This window comes from Eucalyptus grandis, chromosome 4 (genome assembly GCF_016545825.1).
Source record: "Eucalyptus grandis isolate ANBG69807.140 chromosome 4, ASM1654582v1, whole genome shotgun sequence".
In the NCBI taxonomy this organism is placed as follows: Eukaryota; Viridiplantae; Streptophyta; class Magnoliopsida; order Myrtales; family Myrtaceae; genus Eucalyptus; species Eucalyptus grandis.
Window position 1 is genome coordinate 5,324,502 of NC_052615.1, and position 17,269 is coordinate 5,341,770.

Consider the following 17,269-nt stretch of genomic DNA (forward strand, 5'->3'; position numbering starts at 1 on the left):
TTTCAAGAGAGTGAAAGGCCTGTAACAAGGGAAGAAGGAAGAGATCTAGCTCAAAGACATAGATGTTCGTTTCTTGAATATAGCACAAAAACTAGAGAGAACATCAATCAATGCTTCAAGGAGCTTATATAGAAAGTAAGCCATCCCGAAAAAAAAAAAAAAAAAAAAAAAAAAAAACCGAATACCGAAAACCGAAAACCGAAACCCAAAATTTGAAAACCGAAAACCGAACCGAACCGAACCGAACTGTTCGGTTCGGTTCGGAAATTTTCTCTAACGGTTCGGTTCGGTTCGGTTTTTCAAAAAAACCGAACCGTTTACACCCCTACAAATACCTAATGGCGGTCGAGGAAATTCCAAGTGAGGAGTCTCCAATGCTGCTATAAGCACTCGACAATCGTTGGCAAAGCTTTCTCAACCAGCATAAACAAAAGTAAATTTCATATCAAATGAACAAACGCACATCACATTATGAGTGGTGGTGCCTTTCCTACCTCTAAATGGGATTTGCTTTGACACAGGTACATAAGCATGAATGTGGGTGCTATCAATAGCGCTTATAAAGTCCTATCATTTTATCAAAGACTAGTATTATACAAGATTATCAACAAAATAAAATTAATGGTATAAAGGAATATGTGAGAATTCTACTTTGAAGTAACGTTTATACTTAGGATCTATAAGAATCTATTGTGGGACAACATCAAAGGAAGGTGGTATGATAACCTCTTTTGCCAATTTGAGAACTGCTTGCAATACTTTAGTGAAGTATTTGCTTATAATTTGTCCCAAACGTTGGAATCTCTCACATAAATCTCTATTTGAGTTCTTGTGACAAATCATAGATAAGAAAATTCTGATTGTTCATCTATCCCAATATATTGGGTATCTTCCAACCAACCTTTTTTCCTTCATTAGATCACAAAGGTTGAGAATCCATTCTAAAAGCTTCATTTACTCTATCGAAATGCCCATAAAGAACCTTCCTTATCCATTGCGGTCCTAATAATAAGCTGTCCCTAATAGGTTCTCTCGTGTGCATGAACCTATCCACTATAACAGTGGCCAACCATGCCATCATTATATCAAGATCAAAATTATCAAAATCCCGCTCAATTGATTCAACTGATGCTACTTGACCATAAGACATGCTACTTTCACTCTCATCCATATTACCTATATCATCACACAAAATAAGAATATAAACCCATTAGATAATAACTCCAATAATAATCAACAATAGCAATAATGTCATCATAATTGCAACTTAAAAACATAAATAAACAAAGTCTCAAATACATAAGTCATGAAATGAAATACATAAGTCATGCATGTTTCTTAACAACTATTTAAAGAGATTCAAGTAGTCCACGTCTCCTTTCAAGTAGAGTGATGATGAAAGCCTCTCTCCAAGTGGCATTAATGCATACCTGGTTCACAGCCTTATTGTAAAGATTCTGCTCAAAGTCAAGCATGCCATTTAGAATGGCGACCATAGCTCCTATGGAGTAGGGGTCTACAGGAGGTGAGGCCTGTGAGGTTATGGAGCCACTTATTGATTGAGCCGTCCTTAATTTGATCATTTCTTGAGTGGCTTTGCAGGTGTCACTCACATCATAGGTGTTACTATTTATTCTCCTCTTGGAATTTGGAGTCATATTCAACTTGTGTTTCTCACGAACTGGGATGGGAGTCGCTTAGATGTAAAGACTCCCTTATCACCATTTTTTTCATTAAATTCTTCTGGATCACCTATCGTAGCACCACCAACATTGTCGCCACTAACACCGTTGTCTTCTCCCTTCGACACCACATAGTCTTCTGCATTTTCTTCTGCATTTCTTGCTACATACTCCCCAGTAGCATATGCATCACCAAATACAATACAAAGGTCTGGATACTGAGGAAACTCATCATTCTTGAATTTAGCCCATTCAATATTATCCTGCAAATTTCATAGAAATGACATATATCAACAATATAATTAAAGCTTACACCCACAATAAGAAAAAATTGACCCAAGTAAAGTGATACCTTGATGTGAGAATCCCATACACTCGAATCCTCCACAGTGACTATTTTGTTGACATTATCCCATCCAAATCCAGAATTGTGAAAGAAGTTTCTTAAAACTATTATACTGTTTTTTTAGTTTGTTTACCCTATTCTTCAATTGAATTACATTAAAATGGAGTTTTGCTTGTTTATTGAACTTGGCATGTATGTTATTCCACCCTACTTTGTTGAAGGTACAGGTGGGGCGATTTCCCTTTTTCACCTCTTCTACCAACAAAGTTATAAGCAAATTGGTCAAAGGCTTAGTCCACTTTGCTATAAAGGCTTCTTTGTGGGGTGCCATTTAACCTTAACCGAATCAGTATTCAATGAACTATATCAGATGATGCACCAATTCAAGAACAAAAGCTTGTGATTAACAAGCACATTAAAAGCCCAAATGTGTATTACATATGTGGAAATCATATCTTCAAGAGGCATATTAAATCAACAATCCATTATTATGAAGCATGTCATGATAAAAATGCAACATAAAAGAATAAAAGGAAAAGGGGCAGCCTCTTCAGCATAAATATAATCAATGTGCAGCTCACCCTATGCCAGCAAACGAACAAAGTTCTATCTTGTGTTCTGCAAACTTTATACATTTATGAGGAGATAAAGAGAACAAAGTGTCATTGTTACTCTGGTGCAAAAACAATACTCTGAATTTTTAAAACAATTATTGCATCATATTATGAATGCCTAAAATTCTCAAGCAATAACAACAAACTGATAAGGGAAGCTTAAATTTAGGAGAGGAGACATAAATAAATAAAAGAAATTAAAAAGTAGCCATTGGAAACCCTCATGTCATATCTGATATTTTGTTAAACAGAGAAGATATAAAGAAATAGAATCAAGTTAGCCGGTAAATCCGTGCTCAACTACATTACTGAAAATGCATTACCATCAATATGCAATACAATTAGTGTTCTGCCCCCTCCCACACTAGCCGAACACAAACAAAAAGCACAGAGATATGTAACTGGAATGAATGATTGTCTGATTCGTGAGTAAGCCCCAGAGAACCATGCTGGTCTTAAGGTTTGTTAGCATGAAAGCCAAGGTGGAAGAAACATTTAAGGCACTAGGATGTCATTACACTAATTTCATTCATTTGTAAGGGCAGAAGAGTATTGGCTATGGGAGTACACTGAGAAAATTTCATCACGGGAAAAGATCATACAATCACAAGAAAACAAACACTTCCCACATTAGCAGAAGCAAAAAAATTGACTTTGGATAGACAAATCCTACTACGAGACCCACGAAAAAATATACATAAGTACCCACTCACCATAGTAATCTACCTTCAATATGCCGTTTCTTTTCCCTGTTGTAGTAAATCAAAGGTTAACCACCCATGATTTAATAAGAACATACTGAATTTTTTCATAAAACCGCACTAATCTCTCATTTATGGATGAGCAGCAGCATGGAAACTAAGCAAAAGGCCATCGGCATGGAAACAGAACCGAGCACAAGCTATAAGAAAAAGGCCATCGGCATGGAAACAAAACCGAGCACAAGATGGGATGGAAACAAAACCGAGCGCAATCTATAAGAAAAAAGCCATCGGCATGGAAACATAACCGAGCACAAGCGCAGAACAACCAAGAAAGAGGCAAAATCCACCAGCAACTATTCCGGAAGAGGGACAAATGTAAAACAAAACACCAAGAACATAAAATCCCCCAACCCTCTTCAACAAGCAACAGGGAAATCGAAATCGAATCTGCAAAACGAAAGCCGAAACATGATAAGAGATGCGAGAAGGGAAGGATCGATCGAACCTCATGAGGAATCGCGGTGGGAAGTTCCACAGAAGAACGCGAAAGAACGCGGATGCGAGTGGACTGAATAATGACGGAGATGGGTGACGGCGACTAGAGTTTCAGAATCGAGAGCGAAAAGGGGACGCGGACGAAGGAGGTGGGTCCGATAGGATGACCGGAGCAAATTGGACGGTCTAAGGATGGCAGTGGTGAGATGAGCGACGATCTGACCGGCAAGAGGACGGCGACGGGGACTGGAGTTGCGGAATCGAGAGCGGAAAGGGGACGCGGACAGAGGAGGCTGGTCCAACAGGACAATCGGAGCAAACTAGACGATCTAAGGACGGCGATGGCGTCAAAGTCAACGGTGAGGATGGACAGCTTCGGAGTTGACGACGCTAGGGTTTTTGGTTGATGTGAGCTTCGGAGTCAAACGGTGCTAGGGTTTTTGGTTGAAGTGAGGAGAAGGAAGAAAAGCAAGGGTAAAGTGAGGAGAAGGAGGAGTCAATGTCTGTGAAGAGAATGATAGAGAAAAGAAAATAATTTCTATTTCTATTTCAGAAACAGAGAAGCTACAATTTCTAACTTCTGATTTCTCTTCCAAATCAAATTCTGGAATAGAAATCTGTTTTAGAAATAGAGAAATCAAATTACGTTACCAAACGGACTTATATTCAAACCTGTTCTGGGGAATAGAGAAATAGATAAATCAAGAAACAAAAATTTTATCATGCGTAGCCTTAAAGATATTATTTTGACAAAAGTTAACATAGCGTAAATAGGTCACGCATGTATTAGTTTTAGGTTTTTTGTGATCAAAAAATTAGTTTATAATAAATTATTATTAGTGTACTAATTTAAATTTTTTTGTGATATTAATCCTTTCTTTATAAGACATGCGATTCGAAGACCAAGGCAGAGACTACTGGACATCTTGCAAAGCAACTCTCAACGAGGACGTTGAGACTGTTCGAAAAAAAAAAAGTTTTTGGCTTAATCCGCCTTTACTAAAGATCAAGGAAGACCAGCTCATAATCCTTATTGCTCAACAAATGGGGGACAAAGCTTTTCGGGTAATTTCACCTGTAAGTCTTTTGTCTTTACAGGGGATACAAATTTGGAAAGCTTCCTAGATAAATATTGCGAGGCAATTGTTTCCGAAGTACCTCATCTTCACTTTGTCCCACGTTGATTGGCATGTGATGGTCGAAACTTTCCCAACTCTCCAATATCCACAAGTGAGACTAATCCTTCCTTTCTACTAATTAAGGCTATTTCGTCTGTATGGGCGTTGCCCCGTGGGGCAATCTTAGCTTGCGGCGGCCGCCTTTGCCCCGGCCTCGCCGCCCCCCACCACCACAGGCCATAGAATGGCGGCGAGGCAAAACCTCACTCGTGCCTGTCCTCAAATTATATGTATATTAAACATATCACAACGGCGTATTTAAATGACATGAGATTCTATTTAAATTACCTCATCGCACGTAAGCTGATCACTTACATGTGCATGACTTGCCTCGACTGTTACGAGCTGACCCGACTCTTATGATGCAAGTAAATTGTTGAGCCCACCACAAGAAATGAGTTTGAGAAGGGAAAACAATAATCTAAACCCTTATCATGTATTATATTAGAATGTCAAACCCAAAAACTTAAAATTTTCTTTTGATTGATCAAAAACTTTGAATTTATTTAGCGAGAGAAGATCTTATGTATATTATTACATAATTATCTATTGTGACTCCATGTCGTCAGCCATTATGGTTAAAACACACCCTTTAATAATTAAAAAATCCAAAATGCCCTCAAATTGGTATATATGTAGTAAATCTACCTCAAATTAATTTTTGGGTCATCAAAAATCTTAAACCGGTATACTTGTAACAAATTTATCTCAAATTAGTACACTTATGACAATTTTATCCTAAATTGATACGGATTTTCACGTAGACTTGCCATATTAATTGAGTTATTACCATGTGTCATTTAGAACAACTCCATTGTAAAATTTGACGAAAACTAATGAAGGGTCAATATATCACAAGTATACTAATTTGGAAATTTTAATGACTCAAAAATTAATTTAGAATAAATTTGTTACAAGTGTATTAGTCTAGGGTTTTTTGTGGTATTAACCCTTTTTAGTTTTTAAACTATTTTCTTCCATTATATTGTCGTTCGTCCCCTTTCTTAATATCTAACATGAATAATAAATGGATCTGGATCCAAAATACTTTTTTCTTGCTAACAAATTTTATTTTATTTTTAAATATTGCCTCTCGTGTAGATAGAGAAATGACCATTTCGAAGGAAAAAACACCACAAGTATCATAATTTTTGTTGCTTTTGTGCCATGACATTTCAATCGATCATATGAGTGTCATAACTTCTACAGAATGTTCACTTTAGTACCATAACTTTTCATTTATCATGTGATTGCCAGAAAATTTGTCCTAACATTTAAACTTATGGCTTTATGGTGGACATATCTTAAAAGATATGGCATTAAATCATCGATTGAAATTTTTATGACATCAAAGCGAGAGTTGTACAAAAATTTTGACACTTCCCATCATTCCATCTCTCACCTCCTTCTCGCACTAGATGGAGAAATTACAAATTACAAATAGGAAATTTGTCCGATTAATCTTAAACATATTGTACAAATATTAATTTCATCTTAAACTTTTCAATTTTATTAATTTAGTTATAAACATTTGCACCAAATTTCAATGTAATCCTTCCAACCAATTTTCACCGAATATCGTTGATGTGGCAATGTGCAGTGTAGGATGGTAGACAAAAATTGGATCACTACATCATCAATTCCCAATACTATTTAATCGGAATTACTATATTAGAATTTTGTACAAATATTTAAAATTAAATTAACATAACTAAACAATTTAAAACTGAATTGACATATTTGGAACTGATTGAGTAATTCTATCATTACAATACCACTCCCTGCATTCTAGTAGAAAAACATGTTAAAAGGGCATCAGTTAAGCAGCGTTAACTATGATTTAGAAATGTGCATCTATGAAATTTAGAGTAGGCTGTTTCCATGTGATGTCCGCGATGTCAATTCTCTAAAGTATTTAGCCATAATTTTTTTCCTTTTATCCTATTTTTTTCCTTAACTAGTGTTGTGAAATTACAAAAGTTTTTGTATTGTAGCCACACATCAAGAGTTTAACACTCAAACAATTCCTGCCCATGATTAAATGAGATTAGTTAAAGTAATTAAGCAGAAAGAGAAGACCTGACCAAAAGCCCTCTTTTTATCTTTCCTGAACAATAACACGTTTGACAAAAGACGCACAAAATTACGCTTAAAAACTACACTGATGAAACACAAACAGATACGCTTCCTAAGACATTACTGAACAAATCTAGTGTAACTTCCTACAAGTTCGCCTGCTTTGATGGACACAAGAAAGAAACATTCCAGTGGGAAGGAAATATACTGATTTCTACATCAAGCAAACGGGCCCGCCCTCGAAACATGAGACAGAGCATCCTCGAAGCGGTCATCTTCGACCTTCTCCGAGCACAAGCAGGGAGGGACGTAAGCTCGGAAGATGCGCTCCATGTGCAGCGTCTCTTTCAGCTCGTGTGAGGCGACTTCCAGCGCCGGGCAGCGGAAGAAGCGATAGAACTTCTTGTTACACACATAGGCAAAGATAAGGCTCGAGATGACCAGAGGAACCAGGAAAGGCGCGTAGTAGAATTTCTTCGCCCCAAAGTAGGCAAGCATAGTGAGCTGATAAAGGACAAGAGCAGCTAGGATTCGCGAATGCATGTGCGGCCACATTCTTCCGTAACTCTCATAGGATGGAACATAAACCTTGAGTGCCTGTCGACCAAAACGATCATATGAAAGTTAAGAAATGCTCTAGAGGAGGCAAAGATGTGCAAAAGCTTTTGACTTGAAACTAAAGTAAGACGTCGAGTTAGCCACTCAACCTGATTTCGAAGAATAAGCCATCCTAAACCAAAATATAAAACACCAAATGGGATGATCAGAGGAGCCATGACAGAATAGCAAAGGGTAATCGTGACGACCAGCATGTCTTCGGGGACTCTAGTTGCGTACCCTAGATCTCCGGGATACCATGCTTCTTTGACTTCAGCTTCAGTCTTGCAAAGGTATTTTCTCTTCAAGTGAAAAATAATCAGAGGAAAAATCCGAGAAAGCTCGAGACCGTAGCCAACAAAAAACCTGACAGCCATTCCCCGAAATTCAGACATTAGCACCATCACTGTACCAAGAAAGCAGAGGGAAAAGTCCATGCAAGAACTATGAAGTGAAACCTAACCATACTATTGATTACATGATGGCCATGATGGCCATATGAAACTGGAATCCATTTTAAGGAACATAGAAAGTGCAAATTATGAGAATAAAAAACTGCCCTAATGAGCACATAGGCAAGTCCAACTCAATTTTCTTGTTCTTGTTCCCTTTCGCAAAAAAAAAAGAAAAAGAATCAGAATCTGTCACCCAGCAAGTTAGAAGTTAATAGAAGACTGAGGAGGAACGGAAACATCTTACTCCAGAGCAACAAAAGTGAGGAAAAATGTTGCATTTCCAGGTAGAGTGGCACCCAGTATGGTGAGGAGAGAGTTGGGATCTTTCTCAATAGTCTTGAATGTAGCGAAGAAGGTTCCACCCACAGTAACACCAATAAACCCATCCACGACCGTGAAGTAGAAGAATTTTACGGAGGCAGCACGTTCTATATGGCTCTGGGAAGGAATCCCCTCTAGCTTTGACAGAAACAACAGCAGCTTGGGCAGCAAATCCAGAAACACAATGAACGCAATCTGAGGGAGATACGCTTCCAACACAGCTCTGATCGCTGCAATATTATAAACTGGCTTCAAAAACGAAAGATATTTCTTCAGATTTTCCAGAGTTGTAAAGGCAGAAACAAACGTGATGGGAATCATGTAGAAGAAAATGGTCAGAGCCACTATAATGTAGATAATGTACTGCCTCGTCTGTCGCTCGAAAAGCTTAATCGTAAGATTAGTCCATATGACTTGACGAGGTTCGGGTGCATCCATCACATTCCAGGTGTCAAGCATTGTGGCGTGCAGGCTCTGTGCTGCGGAGGCCGCGGTCACCCTGCTAGTAAAGAAGACCAGAGCCGCTGCTTGCTGCTTATCTCTCAAGGTGGCTTTCTGCTCAGCTTCAAGCTTTGGAGTCAGTTCACTGATCTTCTCACTGTAGTATTCTATACTGTCCACCTTTTCCCCAATAAGACCTAGGAAGCCGGTTTTGTTTGTGGGTCTTACTCCTTCCGGTTTGCTGGTTTTCTTTGATTCTGCATAAATTGTTTCAGCCCGTACAAGCTTCTTCTTGTACCCTTCCAACTCTTCATAGATTTTGTTAACCTACATGATAACATATAACAAGGAAAGGTCTCTCAATGGATGAAAAACAAAAGATAAAAAAGCAAATTGTTCTACTATGGCTACATTCTCTGTCACGATACATGACCAAAACTTTCATGCAAGGAACTTCATATATACGACATATCTTTTTCCCTCCAAGTATTTCTGGGCATGCATGAGATAATGCCTCTATGAACAATACGGGGTTGCTGCCGGCGGCACAGTAAAGAAGTTCATAAACCATGATTTTTTTTTTAAAGGTGTACAGGGGAGTAAACTACGGTATACTGAATACTGCATTCACGGCCACTCTCTTGGTACTAAAAAACACCTATTTTGTCCCTTAATAAATCCAGTCCAAGAGGGGGGCTAGAATAAAACTCAAAACTATGGGCCTGATCAAAAGCATTGCCGGCTATCCAGTCGGCACAACTGTTTCCTTCCCGGGCCATATGCTGGATTTGCAGAGTCCATTGCCAAGAGAGCAACTGTTGGGGTAAGGTTCAACCATGATTGTTATCAATGCATATACAATGAAGCCATTACCTCGACCATTTGTGTTAAGTGGGCCCGTCTGTCCCTGACGGTCTTATTTTGGTTCACTAATAGCAGAGCGGCTACTTCTGCCATATGACCAACGACAAATATGCACTTCCTTGTTTTGTGACTTCGTATCCCACTACCACTTAAAATCGGCCGACGAGCTGGTATCTCCCTTCTGCTTGGGTCTTTCATTTAGAACTAATAGAATATCTAAATAGTAAACTACACATTCATCTAACAGTTTAAATTTTTAGAATTATTGACAGTCGTCAATAAAATCTCACATAGTATCGGAGTAGAAAATCCAGAGTTAATATTTAAATATTAAACGGCACATTTATCTAATAGCTTAAAAGGTCCACAGAATCTTACAAGAACCTCCACATAAGCTTTGAGAATGGTTGACAGCACTTCTATAAAATCTTACAAAAACGTCAATATAACGACCGGGTTCATTACTCATGCAGCCCCACAGTAATTCATAACGCTTCTCAAATAGAATCAATTATGAAAATGGTCCAAAGCCAGCTCAGCAGTTCCCAACCAGTAACATCGTAAATAGCACAAGCTGCGCAGCCACTGTAGGGGAGAAATCATTGAAATAGTAAACATAAAGAATCACACCATTTTTTATGATATTTTTTCACCTCTGTGCATTAGCCATCAATCAGATACTTAAAATAGTGCAATATCTACTCACATACATAGAGATAAAGTTATAAAATGTACAAAGTTTGCAGAACTTATAGTAAGACCTAGAGCAAGACTTAGCATAGCAACGACTGAGGAACAAATTGAATATTCAAAAAAGAAACATGATAGAAGCATACCTCTTTATTATTAGTCACTACCATCGACCTGTAAAAGGTATCGGGATAAATGGACTTGAAATATGAATCAATTTGTTCCTTTCTAGTTTGATCTTCTGGGACGGGAGGTATGTCTCTCACGAGGACAGCAAATTGCTCTGCTCTCACCTCGGGAGACATTAAAGCCGCTGCTCTCAACTCAGAAACGTGTTTGTATGCCTTCCATAACAGGTAGTATGCAACGATTGAGACCCAGTAAGTAGTTACCAGAAATGCCCACAATCTTGAGCTTTTATCCTGTACGTACAAAAGGATGTGACTCGGAAATTTAGCACTGGTTCTCTCTACACAACAACATTATCCACCAATTCCTCTTCTCCCAAGTACGATCTGATGAGAAAATAGCATCCGTTTGTTTTGCAAAAATATTTTTTGGAAAACATTTTTCTCATCTTCTGATATTTCAATGGCGTAGGAAAATGATTTAATGAAAAATTTATGATTAAATTTAGCAAAATAATTTCCTCTTTTAAAAATCAAAAATCATTTTCTAAAATATAATTAGATATCGGCACTTGGATCAGAAATTCTAAGCTTAGGCATGGGATCCCAAAACACTTGTTCTTGGGTCCTTGGCAACATACCCTATTCTAAGGGCCAAGGCCAGGTCCGCCGAGGTTCATTGAGTTCAAGCCCAGATCCAAAGAGTTTGCGCTTGGGACACCAACATTACTGGTCATGCCTAGGATTCCAGTACCATTGCTTGGCTCCCCAACATCTTGACACAAGTCTACAAAGGATGGGCCCAAGACCTTGGTGCTCATGCCCGGATCCCTAGTGCCTAGTTACCGTGGACATGAATCCATTAAGGCTAGGCTTAGGTCCATAGTGCCCAGGTCCAAGACCTCATGCCTGAGACTGGGTCCATCAAACCCGAGCTTGTGATGTCGATATTGATGCCCGAGCCTATGTCCATCAAGGCAAGGAGGCTAGGCTTGGGACCTCGTCGCCTTGGCCAAAGTCTATCGAGGCCATGCTTGGTCCCCAACGCCCACTCCCCTATCTATTGAGGCTAGGCTCGGATCCCAGACACCCATGCCCGAGTCCATCAAGGCCGGGCTCGGGACCCAAAGCCCATGCCCCTCAGGTCCTCAATGCCCAAGTCCATCAAGATTGAACCCAAGATCGAATCTTGTGCTCGTGCCCAGGAAGGGGTCCATTGAGGTTGAACGGAGGTTCCTAGTGCTTGTACTTGATTTCCCAACTGCCCATGTTGATCATTTTCCAATTCTAACAAATTTTCTTACCAGCGCCCGAATTAGATATGTCATCAACTTTACAAATTTTCTTAACCAAATGATGGAAAATATTTTCTAGTTCATTTTCAAGTTTCAGTCAAACACCGAAAAATAATATCATCTTCCACAATATAAATGGAGCTTAAATAAAAGTGGGAATTTGATAATTTCCAAAAAGTACAATCAATGCCCTAGAATTATGGATAAATTAAGAAATGCTACATTTCTCTCTCAATATTGACAAGACAAGAAAAAAGAAAATCCTTGTACGAGAGTTTTAACACTTACTGCCACATTTCCCATTGACAACTTCTCAAGATGACTGAATGTGCCATTGCTGGCTCTGCCTGAGGATTTGTTTGAAGTCACTTCAGTAGCAGCGACAGGTAGAAGAATCGGTAGCAGCACAACGCCAGATAAAACTAATATTCCCAACACTACACAGAGTAAAAGGAGGAAAATGTCTTCGTAGTTTGTCACTTCCACAGATGGAGGAGTGTTTCAAATATACAAGCACAAGTGTTCAACGACAACAACATAGGAAAATCTAAAGCGAAAGCTTTCACAAGTGTGGCTTCTAAAACATGCAAAACAGAGTTCTAACAATCCAGGGGAGCTTGATACCAGTACGTATGCCATAAATCAATGATTGTAGAGAATATGCAAACCAGAAGCAAAAGAAAATAGAAAAATGGCAAATTTAGGCTTCCTTCTAAGTCCCGCCTCATTGTATCGAGATTTTCCGTCGCCTGTAATTATTTTTTTAAGCTGACGACAATTAGATTGCCTGCTTGCATATGGAACTTTTGTGTAACTGAGAAAACACAATGAAATGATGATCATTACTTTCCAATATATTTTATTACACGGGTAAATTCCTTTGGAAATGCATAGACTTCTCTTTTCTCCTTAAAATGAAGAAATCCGTCTTTGCCCCTCCCTCTTTCTTTACGTACCCCCAGGTCACAAAGCCTAACTATTTCAGAGATTATGAAAATATGAATGCTCATCAATATACAATTATAGTTAACGTCTTGCAACAACATAATGCAATCACCGTGAGTGTCTGGCTGTCAACTCTTGCGATTATGCACAACAGGTAGTGCAAGCGGTATGTACCACCAGCCCCATTTACATAGCAAATGTAGGTTGGGTGGGTTCACTAACCATGACATGAAAAGAAGCAATGACGATTAGATAGATTGTCGCGAAAGCAATCGATCGAACAATAAAATAGATAGAACAAAAAAGAATGAATCGGATACCAAATTTACATGGTTTGATCGATGTGACCTATGTCTACAAAGAACGCAGTATAAAATTTCCCCTATAAATCAAACAATATACTAGAGATTACAACCACACTCAAACACTCTCGATGTTTCCTAGCTCAATTTAATCCAATAATCTCACACAATGTTTAGCCCACAATTCCTCTCAAATAATCTCTCAATCTCGTGAAAGAATTAACAAATCTAATCACAAGATTTTAAAAACTTGAAGACTAACTTCATACGATGCAATTCACGAAGAAAGCCCACAAAGAATATCCACTATTAAGCACTCGGACGGCAATTTAACGACTCACTGAGTATCAAAGAGTGAGAACACAATATATAGCAGAAAGAAAGAACGGTGGGGGCAGACTCCAACACGGAATAGGAAATCCATGTACAACATCAATATTCTGTCAACCGGTGAGCAAAGTCCAAGCTTCTTTTTGTTTTTCTCTTCTTTTTCTCAGTCGACATCTCTTGCACATCATTTTGGTATCCGGACAAAATAGAAACTATCCGATCATGGACTCTCACCAAACAAGAAAGGATAAATGCATTGAAAGTCATAAAACTTATCACAAAAGTACAATTGAATATTAAAAAATTTAAAAAGTGTAATTAAGTATTAAAACATGTCACGATATACAATTGAGTTCTAAAACTTTCAAAAAATAAAATCAACTTCTAAAATATGTCAAATTAATTCAATCAAGTCCTTTCCTCGATTGCATATTTGAAAATTTTAGAACTCGATTGTACTTTCGTAACAAGCTTTAGGGTTTGATTGTACATTTGAAAGTTTAAGAACTCGATTGTACTTTTGTAACAAATTTATGACTCAATTGCACTTTCGTAACAAGTTTTAGAATTCAATTTTACTTTTGTTACAAATTTTAGGATTTCCAATACACCAAATAGAAAATATGGGATTCTATTGTACACAACTGCGGATGTCCATAAATATTCAATTTTCGGACTCTCCTATTATAGATCAGGCTTGTTCATAGGTTCAAATTTGAGAGAAAAAGTACCAAAAAAGCCTTAAACTTATTGCATTTGTATTAATTTAACTCTAAATCTTTCAATCGAACCATTTTAGTCCTAAACATTTTCACATTTTACTAATCGAGCCCATCCAACCAATTTAGGCTGGAAATTGTTAACATGAACAATTTTTTCAAAATTTTTAAAATATTTGAGTACTTTGTTTAATTTTTATTAATTTTTCCTTTTCTTTTTTCTTCTATTTTTCGTTCTCTCTTTTTCTTTTTTCCACTTTGGCCATTGAAGGTCACAACCTTCACACAATCTGGGCAAGGCATAAGCGTTCACAAGCAAGGCCTCACCATGGCCTAGCTAGCCTCAAGCAAAGGCAGCCTCGACCATAGCTAGCATGGCCATGGCCGCCTTTGTCCATGGTTGGCGAGGCTAGCCTCACCCATGGCTACTTGCGCCTCACCCACATCTAGGTGGGACCAACCGGCAAGCTTTGCTCCAACCATAGAGGGGGAAAAAGAAAGGAAAAGAGAAGAAAAGAAAAAAAAAATCGAAATAATAATTCAATTTTTTAAAAAATTATTAAAGAATTATAAAAAGAAAAATATCAACATCAATGCTGATTGTGCCACATAGGATGACTAGAGTCCACATTAACAATTTTCAACCGATAAACCGAATTGGCAAAATGATGGTTTAAGACTAAATTGATCTAATTAAAAATTTTATGACTGAATTAGTATTAATACAATATGTTTATGACTTTTTTGTTACTATTCCCCAAACTCAAGACATATTTTCAACATAGACAATGTAGCAGCACAAAATGCAGGTGTTGAAGGCTTTATGCTTGAGCAAAAGGATATATACTTGACCTAGAAGTTTAAAAGGATTAATATAACGAAATACCATAAACCAATATATATATATATGAAAAATTCACCATAGACTAACTTTTTGACCACCAAATACCCTAAACTAGTGAACCTGTGACAAATTTATCATATTGTAATTTCCATTAAATTTTACTATCAAATTACTGAATTAGATAACACGTAACGGTTGACAAGTGTATCAATTTGAGATTATATTCCTCATTTGTCATAAGTGTACTAATTTGCAGTTTTTGTAGTTTTAATCTAATATAACGGAAACTAATTGGTAAATTGGATACCATGGTAGTTAACAGGTTTATCAATTTGAGATTTTATCATTTGTTTGTCATAAATGTATTAATTTGTGATTTTTTGTGATATTAATGTAATTTTAATGGAAACTAACGGAAGATAAATTTATCATAAATATATCAATTTTGAGTTTTTTATGTTAGAAAATTAGTTCTAGGTCAATTTATCACTCGTATACCAATTTGGGTTTTTCTTAGTATTTAACCCAATTCAAAAACCACTCACAATGATGAAAAAGACCTATTTCTTATTGTGAGACCTACATGAATACAATGTCTTACCGCACGAAGTGTGCACTTAATCAAGTGATGCAGGATAGAATTCCGGTCATGGCATGAAAGTTAAATGCTGCTTAAAGTGTTAATGCAGCACATGGAAATTATCCTAAAAGGCATGAATTAGCAATGAAATCGACCTTTAAAATTCATGAAAAAGACTGAAAATCATACTATAAACGAGCCAAACTAAACCAACACCCACACAGACCCATAGAAAAAAAAAACAACACCCATAAAAGGAAGACTAACCAACAAAAAAGTGCAACAACCTATTCACCTGAGAAACACCAGAAAAAACAAAACGAAGTAATCATTTCTGAAAGAATAGTCCAAATCTCCCACTCGAATTGCAAAAGACACACCCAAGCGCCGAGTTCAAACCAACCCATAAACAACGACGGACCGAGCCGCCTCCCGCAGCCAGTACTCTTTCTCCGCCCCCCGCCCCCTGTACCCTTAATAATTTCTCGACGAAGGAAAAAATCACATCAGAAGAACCACCAACATCACATTACTAGCACCCAAACAAAGCAAAGAAAGGAACAGACAACCAAAAGGGCACGGACGCACCAGTGCTGAGGAAGACGAAGTAGACGGCGGCGTCGACGCCGGACACGGTGATGACGTCCTGCTCAGAGGAGGAGAGGGCCTCGCGGATCCAGGCAAAGGGGTTGCGGGAGGCATGGTTGCCACCGTCGAAGGGGTCCATGCCCCTGAGGAGGCGGTTGGGGTAGTAGATCACCTTGTTCCCGGGCCTCCTGGAGAGCCACGCGAAGAGGATCACCAGGACAACGAAGATCACGAATGCCGTGATCAGCGACGTCACGAATGAGCTGAAATCCATCCAGGTCTTTCTACTATTGCCTCGTATTCCTCCTCCTCACTAAGCTCTGTCACAGTGTCAGGAGAGCCACGGGGGGGAGGGCGGCGGCTATGGTAGTGGTGGAGATATTATAACTCAAAGATGTGGACGGGAGAAAGAGGGTCAAAGAGAGACAAAGCTGTAGGGCCTAATGAGATAGAAATCCGATTGTGGCCTTGTGGGACGCCTTGCTTTTGCTTGCTCTCTCTGTGCGCGAGCTATCTTTCTCCATTTTCTCTGGATTCGTCGTGGATTGAGTCACATCATTCTTTTAGAAGACGGAGAGGGAGAGAGAGAGAGATGAGGAATCCTAGTTTCCAAAAGTATTCGCTCCTTTCCAACTGGATGCAACATTTATTGTCTCCTCCTAGATGAGTCCAAACGGTAACAGTCACGCGAAGATGCGTAAGTATCAGTCCAATGTACTACGGAAAGGAAAGCTCATGGATCTTCTGTTGTCAACTACGGATCCTCTCACGGAAGGAATCTTTAGCCGTTCCTGGTGAAAGTAGTGAGCTAAGCGATACACTCTTCAGAGAAACAAAACGACAAAACACTTTTTGCATCCGTCATAGCCATTGCATCGACGAGAACCTTCGGAACTTCCATCCGCTTTTCATGCAAAAAACCATCGTCGGATATCCCAATGTCACCGGAAAAGCGCACCCACACAAGTGCACATGGTTTTGCTTTTAGGGTCTCCCTCAAGAAATCGTAGAATTAGTGATATTTCTTTGTGCAAGTTATTCTCCTCACTAATCCTAAGAGATTGGAGATTATAAC

At 38.5% G+C, this 17,269-nt stretch overlaps 1 protein-coding gene across 2 annotated transcripts; it reads right to left on the reverse strand.

Annotated features, from left to right (window-relative positions):
- Positions 1-7,099: 7,099 nt before the first annotated feature.
- LOC104440755 (CSC1-like protein ERD4) lies at positions 7,100-16,517 on the reverse strand. Of its 2 annotated transcripts, none has more exons than XM_039311556.1 (6): positions 16,195-16,517; positions 12,175-12,323; positions 10,610-10,885; positions 8,392-9,236; positions 7,803-8,058; positions 7,100-7,692 (listed from the first exon to the last, which is right to left on the reverse strand). In XM_039311556.1, exons 1-6 carry the CDS (start codon positions 16,466-16,468, stop codon positions 7,315-7,317), a joined length of 2,178 nt encoding a protein of 725 aa, XP_039167490.1. In that variant the 5' UTR covers positions 16,469-16,517; the 3' UTR covers positions 7,100-7,314. The 2 variants fall into 2 exon arrangements, with proteins under 2 accessions (XP_039167490.1, XP_039167491.1); XM_039311557.1 differs by having other exon boundaries at positions 12,175-12,233; positions 16,195-16,516.
- Between the last annotated feature and the right edge of the window lie 752 nt (positions 16,518-17,269).